Source organism: Anser brachyrhynchus, assembly GCF_964034855.1.
Source record: "Anser brachyrhynchus genome assembly, chromosome: 5".
Taxonomy (NCBI): Eukaryota; Metazoa; Chordata; class Aves; order Anseriformes; family Anatidae; genus Anser; species Anser brachyrhynchus.
Window position 1 is genome coordinate 41636690 of NC_137699.1, and position 24359 is coordinate 41661048.

Sequence of the window (24359 nt, forward strand, 5' to 3'; positions counted from 1 at the left end):
ACCCCGAGCAGAGCCGTGCCCGCTCCAGCACCGCCCCGGGGCCGGGGGCCGGGCCGGGCCGGGGCCGCCCCCTTCTCCCCGCTCCTCGGCCGCTTCCGGGCGGCGGCCGCGTCACATCCGCGCGGCGGAGATGCCGGTAAGGCCGCGGGGGGGCCGGGGGCTCCGCCGGGACCGGGGGGGAGACACGGGACGGGGCGGCCGGGCGGGGTGCGGGGGGGGGGGCGGCCCCACTCCTCCCCGCAGGCCTCGGCTGCCCCCCGCGGGGCCGGCCCCGGGGCTCGGCGCCGCCATGCCGGGAGCCGCCCGCTGCCTGCTCCGGCCCGGCCCGGGGCCAGGCTGCCGGCACGGCCCGCAGGGGGGCTCCAGGGCCCCGTCCCGCCGTTATCTTGGGAACGCGTTTGTGATAAGGGGGGGGGGGGGAGGCGTAGCCGGGTCTCCTCCCGTCGCCAGCCTCCCGGTGCTGGTAGGTGAGGCTAGGTGCACTTTACCTCCCAGCCCAAATAACAAACAGCCGGCTGCTGGTGGAATAACTCCAAAGGGGAGTCACCCCAAAAGTTATCTGCCTCTCGGTGTCCGCCAAGGAACTTCTCACCGTCAGAAGCTGGGCGTCTTGGCAGGGAAAGCAGAGGTTCCCCACTGGCAGGTTCAGTGTATACGGTTACCTTTCAGCAGCCATTTGGATAATCCCCCTGGGGACGCAGCCTCCCTCCCTCTTCCATGCTCTATGATTTTCAGTTGATTCCATAAGTTTCCAGGTAAACACTTCATTTTTTCAATGAGAAGTACGTATTGCAAAGAAAACGTGGAAAATAGCCTCCAAAAATGAGCTTTGCAGCACTAGAATGTTATTTTGCTGACTCAGTAACAACAGAAATGCAGGAACTCGAATGAGTTTTCCCAGTACTTCAAGGTACATTCTGCAGTTATGTGCAACACCTGCTGACTTTTTTTTTTTGGTTCTTACCTCTACATTCCCTCTTTTTTTGTTGTTTTAGGTTAAATTGAATATTTGCAGAACACAGCTTCATGCAGGAAGACCACCATACAGTTGTACGCTTAGGAAAATATGAGAATAAGCAGGGAGCGTTCTCTCTGAATTAAAAAAAAAAAAATCTGTGCCTTGCTGAGGACAGCTGCAGGAATCGGACACTTGAATCAATGTTATCGGATGAGTTAGAATCCAAACCAGAGGTGAGCAATTATCAAGTGGGTTTAGTTCCCAGAGAAGTTTATGGGCAACAGTTAGGAAAAAGTTTAGTGAGACTACTCAGTTTGCTGCTTAGATAGTAATTCTCAGTGTTGTTTTTATTCAGTGACGTTTTCTAACTCTTATGTTTTTATTTGAATGGTAAAAGATTAAAGATTATTGCAGGCTTTCCTCCTTCCTCTCAATTTCAGCCAATACTGTTGCCTGTTCTCAGGTTACATTTTTTTTCAGTATTATAATGTTCTTTCTGTTACAAGAATAAAATAAATTACTGTACTGACTATTTCTTTCCCTCAAACCAAATTGACTTTACTCAGTTTTGGAGAGTCTGGATTATTTTGTTTACGTCAGCCAGTTCTGTTTTTTGAAGTCCTCACGTTTCTACTAAGGAATTGGCAAGAAGCAGCAGAGGGTTGCACCCAGGGGATCCTGGTTGCTCAGTGTGAGGCTGCTGTCCCCCAGGTTCAGCCACCACCATGCCTGAGCAGGAATGGCAATAACAGATGTATGTGCACATGAATGTGCACAGTGCACGCACAGCTGGCCACAAAGAAATACATACACAACTAAGGTACCTTTAATAGCTAAACACTAACAGCATAAACAACACAGAAGGCCATGGTCTTCCTTGTAGGTTAATCAGGCTTAAAGTTAGCAGAACATGTCCGTACCCTCAGTCAACTTGCACACATACTCACAGTCACAGATGTCTTCAGCCTCTGTCAGGCCTGAAGTTCTTCTGGTAACTGTGCCAGACCCACAGCTTTTTAGCCAGTTTCTGGCTGGGATCTTGCGTCTTTCCAGACTGTGGTTTCCTCCTATTCACGTGTTAGTTGACTGAAAGTTCACTAGCAGAACACTCACTTGCAGGGAAAATATCAGGAAGAGTGTTTAGTAAGTAGATAGGAGGAAATTCAGCAGGCTAACATAGAATTGGATTCTCTTATCTTCCCCTTGCCCACAGTTCTTCTTCCACGTACCTACCTTGATTCCTCCTTTGATCCTCCCTCTGAACATTGCGTAATAACTTGTTTTACACATCTTGCTGTCCCTGTTGTATCCTATCCATTTGGTCTCTCCTACCAGACCTGTTCAGATAACCTAGTAGCGTGTTTTCTTACAAGTTACATTTCACTTGAGCAGTGAGTGGCCCATTGATCGGTATCTGACTTCTAGTCTTTGTTACTCTTATCTGTAATTTGCTAGATACAAGTCTGCAGTTTGTTACATTCAACACAAAGGTGTCTTAAATTTATTGCTTCTCCCATTCCTTTCCTTTGTCTTTTAGGCTGAATAGCCATTAACCAGCTATCTTTATACTCCCCCATTTAAAAGTGCAGAGGACTGTATCACTCTCTCTCCTTGCTTTTATACTTCTCAGCTTTACCTGTTCGGAAGGCTATGGTCCTGGAGCAGATACCTTACTACTGCTTTGAAATAAGCTTTGGGGGAAGTTCCCAGGTGGAAATAGAATTGGTTTTGTCAAGTCTTCTTTCATTCTTCAGTCCACATGCAATGTAGCATGTATCTTAAACTGGTATTTGAAAGGAAACGATGATTATATCATTATATTATATATGCTGGTAACTCACCACAGCCTAAGTAATGTAGTAAGGCATTTCCTTCTTAACAAAGTCCTTCCAATCACACCATTCAGAAAGCGTAGCTGCAAGTTCACAGTAGCACTGCATAGTCTCAGCTTGGTGGGCCACAAGGAGGTTTTTTCCCTTGCCTTGTGGTTGAATTCACGGAAACTGTTGTCGAATTTTCTAAATGATAAGGTGGGGGAACTTTATGACCTCGGTCTATGAGGGGGTGGATTCCCTTAGATTATTTCTGACAAACGGGACAGGACAGTTGGAATGCTTGTTCCCCTGTTCCTCAAATATGAGCAGGCCTGTCTTTTCCCAGCTTAAGGTATTTGTTTATTAGGTGTGTTTACATAATAGCCCTATTTTCCCATAGCAGAGTTGCATTTTTCTTCCCAGCAAACGCAAATAAGTCATTTTCCAGTAAGAACTGATAGGATGCATGAAGACTACAGTGGTTACAGAGGCTGTTCTTTCTATAGATGCTGTCTTCTGATCTATGTTCCTCAATCTTCATCAAGGCTTGATCAATGCTATAAACTGAGATTCATTTTTATTGTGGATTACCAAATGCTGTACACACCCTCTTCCTTGTTCTGATCGTGAGAGTTGGTTACTAGCTTAATGCCATTTTCCATTCGAGGTGAAACTGTGAAATGAAATGATACCCCATCTATATCTTTCCCAAATAGCAGTTCCAGCATCTCTGAAAGTCTGTCATGATTTTATATCATCCGGTGAACCATGGCACCATAATTCTCACAGCCACAGATATATCTTTCATATAGTCTACTATGTGAAAAAGGTATTCACTAAGATTCAATTGTATTTACACACAGGTAGGATCTAGATGAATATTAACCAAGGCACTACAAATGGATTTCATAAGCCTCTTTGGTACTCTTTTTATCGCTAAAGAAGTCACTAACATACGAGCAAATGTTTAATGCTTGCATAGAGGTGGATCTTCCTTTGATGAGCAATCACAGAGCTGCTTGGAGAGAGTTTATATGGGCAAATGTATCTGCCTTTTCTTCTGGATTCCCTGCCCCCAAAGCTGCATTGCCTGGATTCCTCAGAGAACTGATAAGATCTGCATTTTGCATGTTTTAAGCCTTCAGGGCGATTCATTACAATTGCAAATATTTCCAGGCACCTCCACCGCACTGGTCAACTGCGGAACTGCGGGGTGCTTTCTGCTGCCTGGGTAGCATTAGCATAGTTAATCAAGTGAACTACAGCTCTGGTCTATAAACTGAAATCTGGTCTATAAACTGAAATGGCTATTGAAAGGGGGGTGGAGGGAGGTATTTTAGCGTCTTCTGTCCCCCTCAGCACCTCACAAGGAGAGATTTTTGTGAAGCAATTCCCCAGATGTTATATGGGAGCAAGGTATCCTTGTTTCTAGCCATTAGCTTCCTGCCATCCACCCCCTTCTGCTACCGCCCCTTTTCCCTCCCCCCCCCGCGTAAATGTTATTTTGACCTTTTTGACCTTTTTTATTTTGTAGTGGTTCACTGGCTAAATTTAGAGCAGAAGCAGTTCCAATTAAAAACATGGTCCCTGCTGTTCTGGGAGCGTAGCCTGGCCCTGTGTGGGAGGACAGATCTGGACCTTAGCATTAGGCCAGCCTTCCCCTTCCCTTTCCCTTCCAGCCACCCCCACCACAAACAAAGCAGCTGTCTGCCACTTTTTAGCATATGAATCATCTGATGAAGGGAGTCTGTTACAGAACATCTGTCCTAGACGGCTATATTTTTGTTTCTCTAATGCCTTTTTTTTTTTTAAAGGGCTCCCTAAGAGGGATTCCCAGTTCTTTAAACAGATTTTTTTTCCCCTCTCTCAGGTCAGGGACATTATCCAAGCCTTCCTGGTAACATAAGCATTCTGCAATGCTTGTGGTGATAGACCTTGAGATTATTCTTTTTGGTGAACAGGGATGACAATTAAGTGACAAGAGCCAATAAATATTTTACATTTAGTACATACACTGTCTGCGTAAAAGGTATTTCAGGGTTAAGTGGTGTTTCAGCAGAAGGAAAGGAGAATATATTCAACAAGGTGTTAAGCAGAGACAAAAATTCTTCCTAGGAAGATGCAGCTGAACTTTGTTCATCCTGTACTGAGAGAATCTATGAGCCTTGGAGGGACAGCTCACATCTGGCCCATAAGTTTGAATCTCTGCACTGGGGGTGTCCTTTTGCAATTAATATCAAAATTCACATTGAATTCTAAGGGACTTTTTTTTGTGCAGATCTCAGCCATAGAGTAAAGCCACTTTACACCTCCTACTATTTGTTTTGTGGTTCGGTAATATTCTTTACATTCAGTTTCCCTTACTATCCCTGTTCAGGTACCCCAAGACATTCTGTGGGTTTGGTTACAAACTAATGCTTTGGGCATATTTGCAGAAGAATCAGTCCCCTCCTTTCATAGGTATTCGATATCCACCACCTCAGGAATACCTAAAGCCCATCTGGATCCTGTCAGGGATGCCAGATACTATACAGACAGAAAGTCTGCTGAACTTGTTGCATCCAGGAGATTCCTCCCCTGTTGGGAAGTCCCTTCAGATTAGAGACCCCTAGACTGTTCCAAGGTCCGGTCAGAAGCAAGGCTGAACCTGCTCCCATGCATGCACACAGACAGGTACGGCTATAAACACTAATATAGGTGGAAGGATAATACCTTTACAGACATCCACAAACATGAACAGCATTCACGAGGAACAGGAAGATCACAAACGGCCTAATCCTCATCCTGTTCATCAGGTAATCAGGCTTGAAATCTGCAAGCGTATCATGTCCTCCTTCAGCTGACATTCATACTCACATTCATGGATCTGTCCAGTCTGTCAGACCTTGAGTCCTTCCAGTATCCATATCCAGCCATTTTATTTTATTTTTTAATCCAGCCTCTGGTCAGGATGTTGAGTTTCCAGCTTGTGATTTCCTCTAGTTCACAGGCTAGTCTGACTTGAAGTTTATTGGACAAACTCACTTGGAAACTATTTAGGAGCAACCAGTGTTTGAGAAGATGGGATGGGCTACAGTCATGAGGCACAGCAGCGTCCTGACCTGTATGTAGCCTGTTAACATGCGGTCAGCCCCTTTTATCCCCATCCCTTCCTGTTCCCCGTGGTTGTTCCTCCCCTATCCACCTTGATCCCTCCCTTGCCCCGCCTTTGAACCTTCCCCTAAATATCTCAGTTTTTCCACATTCCCACATCCCCTGCTTAAGGCATCCTAATAATAACTTTTACCCAGTCTCACAATTCCTCTCCTATCCCATAAGCAGCTTGCTGTTTGCTGTAAGACCTGTGCTGGTAACCCTTAGTAATGTTCTTTTCCTACCTCTTACAAAGTTTCTGGTTGAGTTTCTTCAAGGTCACACAAGTCATTCGCACTCGAGCATATCCATCAGCATCCTATGTGTTCTTTCTTTGTTACTCTCTTATCTGCAGAGTGTTAAAGGATGTGCATCGGCATATTTAATTACCTTCCTGTTCCTTATTTGTCCTTTTTGCTGAATAGCCAGTTACCAAATATCCTTACAGTTTCCTGTTTACTTTCATCTGTAAACACAAATTAAAAGACAGTTAAGAAAGGTGCATGTAATGTTTGCAATGATCTTCCCCCTCGCCCCCATATTTCAATTGTTTTAATTATCACAAAAGTTTTTAGTGATTTTGGGGAGGAAGGTTTCTGAAAGTACCTAGCTGTTTAAATGCAAATGTCACTTTTTAATTTTCCCTTAATTATTTGATGTCGAATTGGGAAGGGTATACTTAATGATTGGTTTGTTTTAGTTTGTGAGCTTTGTTTTTTTTTTTTTAATTGGGTATTTTAATAATGAGGCTGATTCATGTGCTTTTATTTTCTTCTGCTTCTTTTGCCCCCTGTAATTCTCCATACTAGCTTGTTATTGCTTTAGGATGAAATTAAAAGGATCCCTTTTCTTTTGGGCATCTGTTTTGTGGCTGCTGCCTTTTGCTTTTCCTTAGTGGCTTAATGTTGATGTGTTGGAGCGGAGGCTTTAAAGCAAAGCTTTTCTAGTGTAGGAGGAAGAGTTTTATCTAAGACCATCTGTATAAAAATAGAAAAGTTCATAAAATGTGTATTTCATGGTAGAGTACATAGCTGTTGGGATCAAGGATAGCTTTTAAATCAAAGACCGCCCCATAATTTAGAACCATTTTGCTGCTCATAGGTTTTAGTCTAGCTTCTTCTTGTTGCCTTACTTTGCTACTCTTATCTCCCTTCTCTTTCTTTTTCCCTCCACAACGCATTATGTCTTAAACTAGAATGCAGGCTTTTCAGGGGTGGACTCTCACCACGTACATATTTTTTGACAACACAAGAGTAGCTCCCTCTTCTGACTGGGGCTTGTGGATAATTTTATAGTGTATCTAATGGGAGAAAAAAGAATAATCTTTCAAAGTGCAGTCTGGCTCATGACCTAGCTCCATGTGGCTTACCGCCATCTGGATGACCTCAGGGTTTAATATTTACCTTTGCGGTTGACACTGAAGACAGGCTGCTGCTAAGGGAGGTGAGCCGGGAGCAGGGGCAGGCTCAGCCCCTTACTGACCAGGGCACGCTCCTGAGCGCCTGAACACAGCGGGCAGAGGTGGGTGCTGGTAGCAGGGCCCATCGACAGGCCCAGGTGTGGCAAAGCAGTGAACCTGGCCCAGCAACCATCCAGGGAGCCTGCTCAGGAGCAGCTGAAGATGGGGATGAAGTGACTGCTGCAGTATCAGTGTGGGGTCCGTCCAGGAGAAGAAGCCAGAGACACAGCTGGAGACATGTAAACCTACAGCAGGAAACAACTAGCACCCCAGGCTGGGTTTAAATGGGCCCATGGGCAGAGGGTGAGGGGGTGCTCCAGGTGAGACCGCTCAGGGCAATTAAGGCCCTGGCAGCAGTATTTCGTAGAGGTAAAACTGAGGAAGCCTCAGTATTTCCAGTGTTTTTATGTGAGGAAATAAACATAAAGAAATCAGAGCCTAAAGGAGCTTGTTTTCTTTGTAGTTTCTTTGATAGAACGCACTTGACCCTGGTATAGGAAAGGCTCAGAAAGCTGGTATTTAATGTAGAAATAATTTGGAATTGGGTGCCATTTTTTCTGAAAGTTAAATGCTAAGACAATCACAACATACTTGTACAAAATAACGATCAAATGACTGGCAACTCTTTTTTTTTGTAAGCAAGTGGCATTGTGATTAAGTGAACAGAGCATGCTTTTTTAAATTTGCTTTCTTTTGACACTGATGAACCATCTCACTGCACAGACAATTCCATCTGTGCTCTGCATGAATACGTGTTAAGATGTGCAACGATGAGGGTAGTAGCTTTTGAATACTTAATTTTGTACAATTTCCTTCTAAATGCCAAAGACAAAGGAAGCCCAGTGCATATTGCTGCATAGTGCAGGATCTTTGCACTGAGGAGTTTCCTAGAGATAAGGAATAGTGACTTCAGGGTTATGTTTTTGGTTTATTTATTTATTTATGTATTTATTTTAATCCATGTTTTTCTAAATATTTGAGAATGTGAGTATAGGACTAAGTCTGTTTGCCAGAACCTACAGCCAGATAGATTCTATATATGTTTTTAGGGGCACTTTCTCTGAAGTACAGGGTATATGTCTAGTCTGTTACAGATAACCCCTTTCAGTCTTTCTGGTCCCCAGAAGTTTAATTCCATAGAGGGGAGGAATTTGAGGTAATATTTGTCAGAAAAGGTTGTGGACTCTCAGAAAAAAATTAGTTTGGTCCATTGCAAAAGTTGTGATGTGCTACCTCCTATCACTCAGCAGTACATCCTGTGTTAAATCAGACTATTTTCCTATGTACTGCTGTGGCACTGCTAGTGGAAAAGAGAGTCTCATCCTGTGTCTGAGCTGTGGAGGTGAAGAGGAATTCAGCATTATATCCAGGAGTGTGACAAAAGCTTCAGCTTTGAGACGTTGTCAAGGGGAGAGAATGATTAAACAAGGCGCATGCTTTGCTGCTCTGAACTTGATTAAATATGGGAATACTTTCAGGAGTGAGGAAGGGCATTTCTCTGACTTCTAGCTCCGTTTTGAATTTCAGATTCTTTTTTTATGACTTCAGATTTTCATAAGTTACTCGGAATTAATTTTTGCTTTGGCAGAGCCGGTGATGTTAAGAATAGCAGAATCTGCTGGACTGAATGACCTGCGGGGCCCATTAGGATGAGAGCTGCTCCCTATTTCTGGTCTTAGATCCAGCCGGTAATGAGGTTTAGCACAGTTTTCAATAGGTACGCACACACGTGTGCGTGCTGTACAGCAGTGACTGGCGACAACCAGATTACCACAGATAGGATGCTGGCACCTTCCCACATAAACACAGACGGCAGAAGTAGCCTGATCCTGTTTCTAAGGATTGCTGCTCAGGGAAAACCTTTCATGAGTTGCTCCAGTATCTGGCCCCACACCTCTCATCCTATTTGCCAGTTAGCCTGGCTTGGCATTCGCTATTACATCACACACGTACACACTGGAGAGTGTGATCCCATAGGAGACGGTCGTGAACAGTTTCATGAGAAGACAGGAGAGACCGTGATGGTTAGGCACAGCGCTTGGCCAGACCAGTGAATTGCCTGGCTTCCTGCTTACATATAATGGCCTTCTTTTATCCCCCTTTCTCCATATTCCTGTGTTTGTTCTGCCCTGATCCACCTTGATCCCCTCCTTTTCCTGCCTTTGGCCTTTTGCTTAAACAACGCATAAGAAGTCCCCAAATTTCTTGTCAGGAAGTGCAACCCAGAGTAAGTCCTATACCCCTTTATGTAACAGCCCCCTTTACTTTTTATAGTATTCTGGAGTTTCTTCTGGTGAATCCCCTTAGTGGTTGGGTTTCACGCTAAGGACAATGGCTTTAATTGTTCACCTTTGATGGTTTTAGCCGTAACTGATTTGAACAGATGATGCTGTCTGCACCCACCCTCCTCTTGTCATCCCAGCCTTGTTCCTCTGATCATTATCTGCCAGTTTTGAATAGTCATTAGCTAGATATCTTTGTGACTTTTCTCTTGCTTGCTTTTTATTTAAAAGGCCAACTTTCTTTGCTAAGTGTTTAAAGCCAGTATTTTTTAAAAAGATACCTATATCTAAGGCTGAGCATGGAAAATATTTGCTTGGAAGGTGAGAGTGCAGTCAAGTATCGAGTGATAAAAGATGAATTAAAAAGGAACATATGAAATAGCATAAGTAGCCTTCAGTATAGTCTGCAATGATCTAGAAATTGTTGTTAAAGAAATGAGACTTTAATCTATATTTCACAAATGACAAATACAAGTGATACATTCTTTGCCATTAATGTAAGCTGAAAAGCTTCCGTTTACTTTGATGGTAATTGTTATCTTTTGCATCTCCTACAAGAGAGGAGTAGAGGCTACTCCTACAAGAAGGGAATAATGAAGTAGGTTTAGTACCTTCTTAATGATGTATGCTACTGTTCACCTAATCTTCTATATCTCTTTCCAGCTGCTGGTTCAGTTTGTTCAGAATACTTCTATTCCACTGGGGCAAGGGCTGGTGGAATCGGAGCCAAAAGACATCACCTGCCTGTCTCTCCTTCCTGTTACTGAGACCTCAGAATGCAACAGACTCATGTTGCCAGGTAAAGTCTATGCAGGAGATCTTTGTGAAGATGCTGTTTATAAAGGTGGTTTTATTGCTGCACTGTAGTATGTCATCCCTGCCTCTCGCTGATAACGTATTCCAGCAATGGAGCAACAAATTCAGAAGGATGACTGAAATTTTTCTAATTGAACAGCTAAGTCTGATTACCTAGAAATTTCCTTCTTCACCCAAAATCTAAAGTGTTCTTTTTTTTTTTCTGGTAAAATAATTCATAGGTATCTTTTCGTCATAGTATTTTTATACTTTTTATTTTCTTTGGTTTAACTTTCTTCACTAGATGATGAAAGAGATCTCACTTCTCCAAGTCACACTAATTCTTCCAAAGATGTTTCTTCATCTGCTGTCTTGAGGAGCCTGCAGGTAAATGTGGGTCCTGATGGAGAGGAAACAAGGGCACAGAATGTACAGAAACCATCTGAACTTCTGTCATCATCAGAGACTTCCAGTTTATTGCAAGACCTCCAGCCCAGTGACAGCACTTCATTTATTCTTCTCAACCTAACAAGAGCAGGTAATTCTCCTTCTGTTTGTCACCTGACTGGATATGTCTCAGACAACAGAATGCAGGAGATACAAGTACATCTCTGTCCCTGCTGCTTATGAAGGGGAAAGATCACGAAATTTGCTGGGCATTATTGGATATTTCAGCAGCATTTAATCATCAACAGCTTCCTCCAACGCAGAGGTCAGTGAAGACTTTTTCCGTGGAGCTATTACATCTGTGCCATGAATGCTAGCCTTTGGGAAGCGAAAGAACTTTCCCTCTTCCCACTATTACGTTATAATTCTGTTTCATGAGCTTGTCTTTTTTTCTAGGGTTGGGCTCTCCAGCAGAGCACTTGGTGTTTGTTCAAGATGAAGCAGAAGATTCTGGGAATGACTTTCTCTCTCATGATAGCACAGACAGCAGTACACCGTGGTTCCTACGAGTGCAAGAATTGGCCCATGACAGTTTAATTGCTGCCACTCGGGCACAGCTCGCTAAGAATGCCAAAGCAAGCAATAGTGGTAGGATATCTCCTGATTCTGTCTCAAAATTTGAGTGTTCCATACGAGACCTCTAGTTTCATCTTGTTTCTTCCTATCTCTTTCACTCTCTCTTGCTCTTAAGCTATTCTGATGTGTCCTGAAACTGTCAGTGACAGAGTTATACAGAACAATCGTGTAATTTTTCTGTAACATACATAGGCTCCTCAGTTTTTCTCAGGGAACGAGCTTCAGTGGAGCCAGCAGTTCCATTGCAGTCCCCTTGTTCTCTGGTACATGTAAAGAGTATTTTCTTTCTGACTGCAGTTGTTTGTATTTCAACTTTCATTTTCACTTTCAAGTGTATTTTTAATGCGTACTGTAACTCAAGGTTTCTTCTTAGCTCCACTTGGTTTCAAGATCAGCTTTCTGAAGAATACGTAATTGGACTTAGTCACATACTTGGTGACAATTATTTCAATAAAGAATTGCAAACAAATGCAGTATCTCTTTTACCTAACGTGTTCTTAAAAGTAGTTATCCTGGCTGCTACTTGGACGGTTGCTATTGACATAGAGATTATTTTTACAGTTTCTGATGCATTGGCTTTCTATTCATGTGATAAGCCTCGTCTGGTAGTGGCTGGTCTTGTATGGATAGCTTGCTGGCAATAGTTTATGGGCCTGGTAAGGTTTGCAAATCTCTGATTCCTGTTGTGGGCTGGGTAGCTGTGTGTAGGACATAGTAAACAATCAGTAACCAGGCACATATCTACTTTATAGTCCTGTATCACATATGATGCTGCTTTTATCTATTAAATTTGACACATCTTGGTAATATGGAACTTTTTCAGATTTTGGTGGGCTTTTTCTTCCAGGTGAAAATGTTCATCTTTGTTCAGGAGATGGGCAACCGAAAGACTCTAGCCCCATTCCTCATTTATCTCGTGTGGAAAGGAAGCTGAAGTGCACAGTTGAAGGCTGCGATCGGACGTTTGTGTGGCCAGCTCACTTCAAATATCATCTGAAAACACACCGGTGAGCAGAATAAAGATATATGTTGTTCTGACTTTGATAAAAACATGCTCTATTTGGGATAGCATTATTTTTTGACATCAGCGAGCTGTGAAACCTGGTATTACTCTTAGATATACTAGGCCCTTTGCTTGCCTTAGGATGGTTATGTTGAAACATTTTGGCCAGATTTAGATTATTTTCTCAGGCTCTTGTTAGTGTTGGATTTAGAATATTTGTATTTTAACAGGTGCTCAGTAAAGACAATTAACAGTCACTATGTGCGTACATTACTTTTATGGTACAGTGAACATTAGAACATGTGGGATGCCATCATATTTTATATATCCATGAACAGAGTTGCTTGTTCTAAAAAAAAACCTGACCATCATCTTTTCTGGCTGAGAAATGATCTGTCAGTAAGGTAGATGAGAAGCTTGAAAACTGGGAAGGACTCCAATAGATATGTGTCCATCATCTTGTCCTGAGGCAGGGCCAGCAGTAATTGCATGTGTTATATGTACGCATACAATTATTTTTGAACCTCTAGTGACTGAAAATCTATGACCTTTGTGTATAATCTGTTGCACTGCTTTCCTACATCTTTCCAGGTCAATGTACATCTTTTCTAGGCAAGGTAATATGGTGCAAAGGTATTACCTGAATTACTTCTTCCGGTGGACAACCCAAACTCTGGCTATGTGGTAGTTCCTTAGGACTAATATAGGTCACTCACTTTGGTTGAGTTCCTTCATTTTCAGAAATAATTCAGTTTGGATTAAACGTTTCTGCTTGTTATTTCATCAAAGATAAAAGAAGTTGAGTGTTTATGAAAAATATACTGAAGTAGGTGGTTATGAAACAGCTATTTTGTTGCTTTGCAGGAATGATCGCTCCTTCACCTGCCCAGCAGAAGGCTGTGGAAAAAGTTTTTATGTCTTGCAGAGGCTGAAGGTGCACATGAGAACTCACAATGGTGAAAAACCCTTTGTATGCACGGAGCTGGGCTGTGGGAAACAATTCACAACAGCTGGAAATCTGAAGAACCACCTGCGAATTCACACTGGTGTGTTTTAGACTTCACCTATTTGTGGTCTGCAGTGGTGGGGTCTTTACTGAGGATTAAACCACTCCCTTCTCCGTCCTCAAGCTCTTGAGAATCATATGCTTGTATATCTCTGGCCTTCATTAATGTTCCTTTTTTATTAATTCACGTTGATCTGTGGGACAGATTAATCAACAGCTTGCCCCTTTTACTACCCTGTATAATTTCATACAGGAACTACTGTATGATGGTGTTGTGCTCCTCTCAGACCCACGCTCTGAAGATCTCTCTTCCCCCTTTGAGTTGTTTGATTGTGCGTGGGGGAAATCTCTCTGTTTTGGGAGAGAGTAGACCATTCCTAATGGAATAGCCAGTGAACAGCACTGCTGTAATTGTTTTTATAAAGAAGCTGTTTTAATTTCCTGAGAAGCACAATAACTTAGATGTTTCTTCAATGTGAAGTCCTGGTAGGCAGTTGTAGCTGTACTGACATCTGGCTGAATCTGACTACCTTATATTATGTATGCTGCTTGTAGAATGGCAACATTTGGGAAATTTAGGGAGTAAGGAGTACAGTGGAATCAGTATTAAAAATGTAGCAGCAAAGTCTAACAGAAAAAGGCAATAGTTAGAAGACAGCATTTTGGCATGCAAACTGTTGTGTTTGTGCTAATGCTAATCCGGGATGTTACCATATATTGGAGCCTGTGTACTCTTAACTCATACTCAGCTTTTTATATTAAATAAAACAAGAACCTTAATTTCATAGTGCTGTATTTTATATATGGTTTGTTTATGCTGTCTCCTGTGCAGAATTTGATTCTGCCAAGTCAGTATTTTTAGAGGTTGGTGTACCAGCTGAAGTCTTGACAACTGCATAGAGTGCGTTAGGTGCTTTTATCTCAGGAAGGTGTTTGAGAGAGCTGCAAAAGTTCCTGCTGAAATGATCGGAAATTTTAGTCTAAGTTAGCAAAGCTGATAGTGAATATTCTGAGGGTTTTGCTTGTTTGTTTTTTAAGCCTTGGGGTTAACACACCACTGAAATAAATGTCTCAGTTCAAGCCTCTCAGGACATTGTTAGAGATTCCCTGATGGCCTATGCAGGTTGCATTAGAGCTGGTTAACATTTCAAAATAACCTTGACAACTGTGAGAGCGCAAGGCATCTCTAGTAAAATGAAAAATTATGTGGGCTGCCAACAGCTGTGTATGCTTTCTGCTTTAAACACTACCGTATGCTAGGTATGTTGTAGATACACATGGAAAAACGTTGCTATTTTAAAGCATTCACAGTCTAACTAGAACACATGGTTTGGGGGCAGATGTTGGGATGTAGTAAAAAGTGATATATGCCAATAATAAAATTTTGAATGTGTAGTAACAGTAACCATAGTTTGTACAGTTTTCTTTTGCACTTAAAGCTCCCAGCCAAAGCACAGATGAAGTAAATAGGCCCGGCTGACACAGGCACAATCGTCCATGATAGAGTGTTTTGCAACCAACAGAGCAGTAGCTTCTGGAAGAATAAATAACAACTTTCTAACCTGCAATTTGTTCATGTGCAATTAAGAGTTATGTCAGACCAAAGTTGTTAAAAAATGCAGATGTAAATAGATCTAGGGTTTCTTATAGATGGAACTGTGTGCTGTTATTTTTGTCGGTGGTAGCTTTCCTTCCTTCTACTTCTAACAAGCCAGAATGTACAAGTAGTATTTGGAAATCTGCCGTGTGTTTCAGTTCCGTAACACCAATCGATCTGTTGAATGCTACCGCAGATTTAAAGCTGAGAATGAACTATAGGGAGAGGACTTTTAAAGACAAAATCGGAGTAGAAACACCTTTAAAAACAAGCTTGCTCTGAAATCAGAGCTATATATATGTTAGACAATAGAAATAGCTCAAGTAGCTTGCTTAATCTGCTATGGACTTCTTACTCTGATACAGCAGTGTAGAAAAAGGCTTGAAATCATATTGTTAAATATGGTATATGTTAAACATGGTATATTGAATTCTTTAGTGGGATGTTGCAAGCAACAGTTAGCTCTAGTTTCACTTAAGGCTTTATTAAAAAGGAGTTTAGGACATATTAAGTATATTACATTGCATTAGTGTAGTCATATTCCAATTTATCATCCTGCAGAAAAATGCAAAAATAGCTCTGGAGATATAAACAAGTAACAAATTTCAGCCTATGAGAACAAATTGTGCCTTGAATTGCTGTTTCTTCACAGATAAATATAAATGACTGACACATCTCTCACAGATTTTTGCCAAGGTCAGCCCGATCTGAAATAAAGTATAGAATTTGATACGAAGATTCAGTTAATAATACATACAGTTAATGGGATTTTTGGCACTGAGAGGCAGAATGGGAACAGGATCCTAGGAGTTACTGAAGCAGAAAGATGGCTGTTAAGAACTGCATATAGATGATATATCATATTCCAGGCACTTTTGTATTACTCTTTTGGTATTTATGCACTTGGAAAATCTATTTAGAAACAGAGGATCTTTTCTTGCCTTTCAGGTAATGATGATCTAACAATCAAAGAGTTTAAGTGTTTCCTCTTGAAAGCTGATGAAGCGAATGCTTTAAAAGACTCAGGAAGCATATATATCGTTTCTGTTGAACTTTGTTGCATGTAAGGCCAAAAGGGAGAATGGAGTAGAGTTCTTCAGGCTGTTCTCAGGGGCTTGGACAATCAGATCAAATTGTGATCCCAAAATATAAGAACTTACTTTTCCTTTGTAGGAGAAAAACCCTTTCTGTGTGAGGCACAGGGATGTGGTCGCTCCTTTGCCGAGTACTCCAGCCTTCGGAAACATTTGGTTGTCCACTCAGGTAAGAGTTTTCATCTGACGTTCTGTGACCTATCTGAGAAAAGATCTTTACTGTAGAACTTAGATTTGATTTTCTTAAGAAAAAAATCCCTGTTTTCTACAGAATTTCTGGCTATACTGTTTGATAGCTTCCTTTGCGGTGCCTGTGGCCTGCACGCTTTAATTTTTCTGTTGTTTCTGGTTCTAAATGTTATGTTTCTGACTTCAGATTACAATTTTTAAATTTATTTTTTAAAATTAAGAGTGTTTCTAAGATATCAGAAAGTTGGATATCTGTTTCATGGCTGCCATTTTCTTATTTAAAAGAGAGAACCTAGCAGCTCTTTACAATCATCAAAACCATTCAGTCTCTCATGAGTGGATTTCTGCCGTGGGTAGGGTTTTCCTTTTTGTTTAGTACTACTTAATTGTACCCTAATGCCAAGGAGCATTAGATGGGCATTTCACAAGTGTTTCAAAGCTTCTACCTTCTGTTTTGATTGATCTGTCTTAAGTATCTTCAGCATGTGATAAATATGGCTATTTTGAGGAAGAGGAGTAACTTTTTGGGACTGCATGAGTTCTCCGTGTTTTTTTTCACCCCATCTACTTGGCTTCCATGCTGCTAAGCTCACACTTAGGGATTTCATACTTGGTTATAGACGGGGGAAATGACAGACTCCTCTGCCTGTCCTCTATGGGAATCCTTCCACAGTGACAAGTTATCATCTAGTGTCTACTCAATAATATAAACCAGACATTGCAATCTGTGGTTCATCTCTGCTTCCTTGCTTTTTGTCAGTTTGTATTCTAGGTATGAGGCATCAGATATTTCCCTGTCACCGAGTAAGAGATTCCAAATAACTTGTACCTTTCTATAAATCAGATCTGAAATGTTATGTTACTCTTCAGACTTGAGGTTTCCAACATCTGGTAATGTTTGTATCTAAAACTCTTCTGTTCTGGAGCCTTAGGAAGGCTTTCCTCTCTAGGAAACAGGAGTGTTTTTCACTTTTTTTTCCCCATGGATAATTAGCATGAAGGGTGTCAACAGCCATGTCAAAACATGCTCATGATTCCTTGGTTGATGAGATTTTTATTCCCAATTTGGTAATTCCTGGGATATTTTTCCCCCTTCTTCTCCAAGGAGTGAAGCCCCATCAGTGCCAAATTTGTGGGAAGACATTTTCCCAGAGTGGCAGCAGAAATGTGCATATGAGGAAACACCACTCCCGAATTGGAACAGCTGGCAGCAGGGAGCGAGAACAGCCAGGTAAGGAGGGCGTTCGTTCACTGTAGGAGAGAAGTGCAGGAAGGAGGTAGTGGATGGATGGTCAAAGAGAAGGGAAGAGAGACCACAAAACAGTAAAGAATAAAAGACTGTTCCTCTTGGAGATGGGGATGGATGGCTCACTCTCCCCTTTCTAGGATAGAAGACGGGATAGATAGATAGAATGTCTATTTCTGTACTGTGGTCAGGGAGCAGATAGGTTTATTATTTTCAAAATTAACATGAATCTGATATCTTTCTTTTTACGTTGATCTTTTTGCCCTTTGTTATATATTCTTGTTGTAAGAAGCCTGTTTTTTAATGCTGTGTTAATTATTTAAAGAGAAAGCCAAGCCTGCATGAGATCCTGTCATACTAACATCCAAAACAATACATGTAGGAGTTATCATCCATTGGAGCTCCAGATGCCTGTAGAGTAGGAACTGATAAAGTAGATGCCTAATAAAGAAATCTATGTGACTTGGAGGGGGAACGGGGATCGTACCATGTGTTCCAGTGTCCTTACATCATTTTGTTTTACCCTTTTTTCGCAATAGAGTCACTGATGGGCAGCAGTTTGCTGGAAGAATCTACAGTGCATAGTAAGAATCTCATCTCCATGAACTCTCAGCCCAGCCTTGGTGTTGAGTCCCTGCATCTGCCAGACACGGAGTCTATTATTGGAGTAGAGGAGGGTGAGACCAGCTGCTCTTTTTTCCGTCCTCTTATATGTGGTGACTGAAGTGGGATTGATCGTTCCTCCTAGAGACTGATCATGTCGCAGTGGGACAAGTGAGCATTGCTTTAAGTGTGCACGGAGCAGGTGGGTAGGTGGAGAATGAATCCTAAAACTGGAGTCGGAGAAGACCTGCTGGACCAAGTTTCTCTCTTGCAGAGCTTAAAAGGTGAAGTCTGCTGCTTAGATGTCATTTAGCCCATGTTGTGGAACGCCATTTCAAAACTGCTTATGCAGTCCATTCTCCTAAAGCCTAAAGCGTTTGTTTTGCTGGAGCACTTAGAAGCCCAGTTAAGGACCGGGACCTCATTGTGCTAGGCACTGTGCAAACACCCAGTATCTTGAGGAACAGGCCTTCCATCCTTTACCTTCAGAGACTACATTCTAATACATCTCACTGTCAGAAGCTGACTTAATATCTGAAATAAATGTACTACTTGATATCATTTAATTACATTTGCTGTGTTCTTTTCCAGTTGCTTTTTCCGTGAAAATTTGAAAATATGAAGCGCTATAAATTAGTCTACCATGTAGATGTTTTGACTTTTCATTAACTTCAGACTTTCTTCAGAGTTAGCACTACTAAGAATGCAGGAATTTGCTAAGATACTATGCACCTGTTATGGCTCCTATGTGAAGGTAATGCTTTGAGTTTATATTGCTCCCCACCTGAATGTAAAGGTAGTGCTGCTGTTGGTAAAGGTATTGTAATTTGGAGGTTCTTGCAGAAGAAGAACTGCGTGTCCGTGAATCAGGATCTGATGTAGTTTGGATACCACCTTATTAGTTCATCATCACCTTAACAGGGAGATGCTCTAGTGAAATGTCTTCTTTCAGTTGCCCAGTTGAACAGCCTGTAATTCTTTTAACTAAAAATAACATTTTCATATGATGCAAAATTCCAGAACAAAAGTGGGAATTCTTTATTCCCATACCATTTTGAGGTGTATTAAGAGATTAACAATCAGAGATGTAATAATCCTACTTTCAGAACAGTTTGTTTACCAAGAAAGGTGCCTAGCGAGTTTCAGTTACTTGGTTTGATGCTTTTACTTTCATCAGCATTTCAGCATTTTCAGTTTAGGGACGGATACTAATACTAAGGACCAATAACAAAGACTTGGGCTTATCTGTTACTGTATTCATGTATGACACCTTAGTATTTGTTAAAGGCACATAGTATAATATCATATATTAACTGAATTCAAACCTTTGTAACCTTCCTTAATGTTTTCCTTTACACCTCACATGCTCGGAAATCTATTTTTCCAGCATCAAGTATTATTATGGAAACTAGCAACCAGTTTTAGCCAAGACCTCACAGTTTATAGGTGTGGATTTGGTTGGCAGTAAGGTTGGCACTAGTTTCTAAGTAGATTTCATCAGAAAGACGAGCACTCCAGAAACTGCTGGCTGAGCTGTTTATAATTAAAGTAGTTATGAGCTTGTACAACATGCTTTAACTGTAGACTTATTGGAATAAGTTTGATAAAGCAGGTTAGAAAGTCAGTTGCTGGTGACGAAAACTGTACACACTCATGCAGGATACAGAGGATAGGATAATCTTTATGTATAGTGTTAAAGTCAACACATCCAAGTGATGCTTGTGGTTTCAAAAGGAAGAAAACAACAGTGATACAGTAACTGAATATGGAAGTCATAAAGTTAAAAAAAAAAAACAACAAAAAAACAATACTGTATGCAAGACCTCTGGAAGGACATGCGAGTCTTGAACACAAAGCACATTCTGAGCAGGCCTATTACTTTTCATGTTGTCCTGGACTAAAATTCAACTGTAGTGTCAAAATGGTCTAAAAAAATGCAGAATATGACCATGTTTCAATCACCAGGAAGCTAAATTCAGGAGGTGTGAAAACAGAACATGAGGTTTGTCATTAGAAGGTTTCTGGTGGTGGGAGGCTGGTGTTTCCTAAACTCCAGCACTCGGAAGATATTAATTACTACTCAACCAAGTACAATTTAGTCTTCCTTCTGGGATTTTTTAATACTAAAATTGTTTTTTTCCTGAATTAGTACTTTCCTGTGATGCAGGTACTAGTAAACACAGATCAAAATGTATGTTAATTTCCTCCCACTGCTCCACATTTTTTCACACACTGTAGACCAGAGACTTGTAGCATGGCAGAAATATTTCCTTCTTTCTTCTTTCAACTTGACAGGGCACGGTGACAATATGATTACATCTCTGTGCTTTTTCATGGGATACAGGGGAAAGAACAGCCTTTGTGTGCCCTACACAACTAAACCTATGTAGAAACTGGAGTACTGGTAACATCCTTCCTTGAACCTTCCCAGGTTGTTAAGCCTCCACAGGAAAGGAATTGGCTCTCAAACACTTGGTAATTTCACTAGTGAAGGACAGTATTTGAATCTGGGATACAGCACTCCGCAGATGCATTGCGTAGAAAGCTCAACTAGAAAAAGAAAAAAAAAAAAAGGAAAAACAGAAGCCTATGCTTAGATTTGTCGGAAATTCTTTGGGTCAGTAAGGATTGCTGCAACATAATGCACTCAGCTATGTACCAGCATGAACTGATCTCTGTGTAAGTCTTAACATAGCAGCCTGAAAACCTGGCACCCTAAATTCCTGGATCTAATGCTTTGTTATGATTTAAAATGCCATGATCTCAGTTTTATATCTTTATCTAATGTGCTAGCTGTTACAGCTACCGTATTTCTGATTTGACGATGAGTTGGTGTTATTATGGAAGGAGAAATAATTAGAGCTAATGAAGATGAAAAAGATGCAACTTCCATTTAAGTGAGGAAAAGATTGATAAAGAAATTGGACAATGCAGAAACATTGATAGCCATTAAAAATTTTTTTAATCTCAAAGTGCTTTGACACCATCATTCTCAGAAAATGGGTGGGAGCGGTTTGTATTTTTGAGACTCTTATTATTATCAGGTACAGGAAGATGATTAATGTGTGAACCATACCACTTCAGATGGTATACCCAGGCATTTGAGTGACACATTGACAAGTAATACCTTATCTCAGTTGCACCAAAGTCCATCTTTGATATCCCAGTAATAGTAGAATTAGGACAATAGCAATCCGAAGTGACGCATTGTTTAATTATAACCTTCTCTATACTTTTGGTTGTTTTTTTTTTTCAGGCCAAATTAATTACCTAAATTGGTAAGAAGTTAAAACAAAGCTTCAAATCATGGCTTATGTGAGATATTTTAATATAGAAAGACTATTGCTTTTTCCTAATGGGAGGAAAAAGCAGATACATGGTCATCAGTAAATGAAGAGTTAACAGGCTCGAGAAGAAATTCCCCATGAGTCTTCTGCCAAGGTAGGTCAACTTCTGCTATTTTTGTAGAAATACCTTGTTTAAAGTCATTCTACCCCAGTTATGTATAAACCATAGCACATTGAGAAGGACGCTTCCCTTTCTTTGCACTTCTGTGGCATGAACACAAGCAGCTGACATTAGAGGATGCATCTCTTCAATCTTTCATGTCTACTTTTATCCAGAGATAGTGCTTCAACCTTTTTAACTTGTTTTGTTTCATGCAGTCCTTTTAAAGAAGGGGAAATGGCTCACATGAGGAACACTTGTGAAGACTAAGGGAGGCTGCAAGGTTTGCTGGGTTGGACAAAATGTGCTCTAAACAACAGTCAGCCTTTTTTTCCTTTATTAAGTTCTCCCATCTCACTTACCCCAGAGCAATTATTGTCAGCCGAAACCAGAAAGTTCCTGAGGATTAACCTGGAGAATCTTGAATTCAAAGAATCAAGAGATGACCCATGGGTTCTTCTGTTAGATCTTACGTTGCCTTTTCCTCTCCTCTCTGTTCTTTGTGAGGTTCTCCTTCCTGTACAGTGCAGTCGTTCTTTTCACTCTGAGGTTGGGGCACTCTGCAGAAATAGTGATTATTTAATACTGGAAATGGTTTGCAGTGCTTACTTGCTGCTTTGCTCCATGCATATGAAATAGGGGGCCTGCCTAGCAGTCATGGAAGTCAAGACAGAGAAACCATGATGCTTAATTACAGAGGAGTGGCGTTAATGTAATTTTTCCTCCACTACATGTAGGGAGGCTTCTGTGAAAAAGGAAAAGATTTCCAGTCAAAGGCAAATGAGCTCTATTGCATTATTATTATTACCTGTGAATGTCAGATTCTTCTTCCAGCAAGTCAGTAGCGTCAGTAGCATCTTCTCCTTTTTTCCTTACAAATTCTTCACTTAGCCCAACGTGCTGGAGGGTGTGTCTGTAGCGACGCTCTGCTCCTTGACGGGCATCATGCTACGAAATTGAAACTTAAATGGTAAGCATACAGAACTGGGACTTTCCTGTAAGCCAAGTCAAGTTGTTTTAAAGTTTATGGCTGACACTCCTAATGAGAACAAGAGAACAGCAAAGCCCCTGTCCAGAATTCTTGTCTTCTGTAGGGTACAATATCAAAGCTGAATACTAGGAGAACGTCCCCCATCTCTCTTTAAGCTGGAGCTCACCTTTTCCTGCTTCTGTTCTTTTTCATTTTGTTCTTCTGTTCTCCTGCTTCTACAGCATTCCAGTCTTAATACAGTAGCACACTTGTGTCTGAATCCTGACTCTGACACTCAGGTTGAGAATATGTGCAAAAAAGGGTTGTGAGAAATTCTGGAAGCATGTTGGTTTGTAATTTGTAAGCACTAACCACAGTGGAGTTCAACAAACAGAGCTTGTGAAATAGCTTCACATCAGCTCATATTCAAGAAGCTGAAAACCAAGCATCCTGGATCCTATATCCTCACTGCCTCTGCATAAACCTTGCAAATTAATGTAGTTTGAAATGAGGTTTTCCAGAGGGAGTGGCTGGTTTCTAAAGATTAAGGCATTCTGGATGGAAGACAGAAATCTTGTCTCCAGCTAAGTTCATGCTATCAATACTGGTTAATTCTTACCAACCTGACAAACAGAAACGTTACCAAAATTTATCATACAAATGTATTCTCTGCTTCCATTAACTACTCACCTGAACAGAAAGTTTAAGCCAAGAGGATATTTCTATTGAGATATCTTAAATCAGCACATAGCTATATATTGTCAGCATGTCTCTAACCAGGTATCTATCAACTCTGCAAGGAGACAGAACTTGAGAGAGAAAACTGAGGGAAATACACTTTCTATAAAATAAATTTTGTATCTACACTTAAGTGCACTATAGATTTGCAGGTGGTAGGTACTGTGTGATGGTGAGATGTGCTGAATGCAACCACAGACAGCCGAGCTTGCAGGTGATAAAAGTGACTCAACAATCATTCATGTTTTTCCAGTAGCACTGGAGTTACACAGTATAAGTGCTCAACTGGAGAGGGTTTTGAGAAAAAAAGTTTAAAATTTCTAGACTGTAGGCCATGGTATTCAGGTGCAGAATAGGCATTCGTATAGTTTCCGGTGTGATAAGGCCTTAATTTTGATCAGACCGTATATTTTGATTGCAATATATATTAAGGATTGGAAAGCCCTACAACCAATAAGTACAAGTGTTTTTCAAGTCATGGGAAGGAGTTTAAGTAACACTTGGGTGGCTGTGCCATGTATTATTTTAAACATAGTCCAGAGACTATACGAGCCTTTGTACCTTCTCATCGATGAATAACTTGAGACTGAACTTCTTAATGCCTGTCTTAAATGAAAGACAACGTATCCTGTCCAGAAACACTCTGGAACTTTGACCAGTTACCTTGGTGACCTGTTCAAAGAGGTATGGTCTGTTCTTGACTCGCAGCTGCATTTCTTCCAGCTCCTTTCTGTATTCCTTTGTTCTCTCTCTCATATTTTGCCTGAAATGGAAAATTTCCCTGTCTAATACAGGTTCCCTCTGACTGTAGCTGATCAGGAACCAGGAATTCTCAATAACCATTTTGTCCTTTAAATAGCTCTGGGAATTTTCCTTATTCCAAATGCTGGGGAAAACACTGCTGTTGCTAGCAAGCTATGTACCCTCAGCAAGCTTTACTACTGGAGTGTAAGAAGAGAACCAGTGTTCAAGTTTTGACAAAATCTTGCCTTATGTGTTTTAT

General features: G+C 41.1%; 2 protein-coding genes and 1 long non-coding RNA gene across 8 annotated transcripts in view; 1 reads left to right on the top strand and 2 right to left on the bottom strand.

Annotated features, from left to right (window-relative positions):
- ZNF410 (zinc finger protein 410) lies at nt 1-18767 on the top strand. The gene is made up of 10 exons (XM_080595492.1): nt 1-136; nt 996-1191; nt 10309-10444; nt 10745-10978; nt 11284-11475; nt 12311-12470; nt 13331-13512; nt 16243-16332; nt 17458-17583; nt 18138-18767. The coding sequence occupies exons 2-10, from the start codon at nt 1159-1161 to the stop codon at nt 18320-18322; spliced, it is 1338 nt and encodes a 445-aa protein (XP_080451618.1). The 5' UTR covers nt 1-136; nt 996-1158; the 3' UTR covers nt 18323-18767.
- LOC308196478 lies at nt 1198-7445 on the bottom strand. Of its 2 annotated transcripts, none has more exons than XR_013952231.1 (3): nt 7308-7445; nt 6150-6370; nt 1198-5803 (listed from the first exon to the last, which is right to left on the bottom strand). It is a non-coding gene; the product is annotated as an uncharacterized lncRNA (long non-coding RNA). The 2 variants fall into 2 exon arrangements; XR_013952232.1 differs by having other exon boundaries at nt 6150-7204; nt 7308-7433.
- Nucleotides 16230-24359, bottom strand: part of FAM161B (FAM161 centrosomal protein B) — a 13110-nt gene continuing 4980 nt past the window's right edge. For 2 of the 5 annotated variants that reach the window (XM_080595487.1, XM_080595486.1), the window contains 3 exons: nt 24020-24119; nt 22457-22596; nt 21513-22208 (listed from right to left, as the gene is read on the bottom strand). In XM_080595487.1, the coding sequence (XP_080451613.1) occupies nt 22118-22208; nt 22457-22596; nt 24020-24119 (331 nt within the window). In that variant the 3' untranslated portion in view covers nt 21513-22117. Of the gene's footprint in view, nt 16366-19508; nt 20752-21512; nt 22209-22456; nt 22597-24019; nt 24120-24359 lie in introns of those variants that run through there. The other 3 variants (XR_013952227.1, XR_013952228.1, XR_013952229.1) reach the window with 3 other exon arrangements.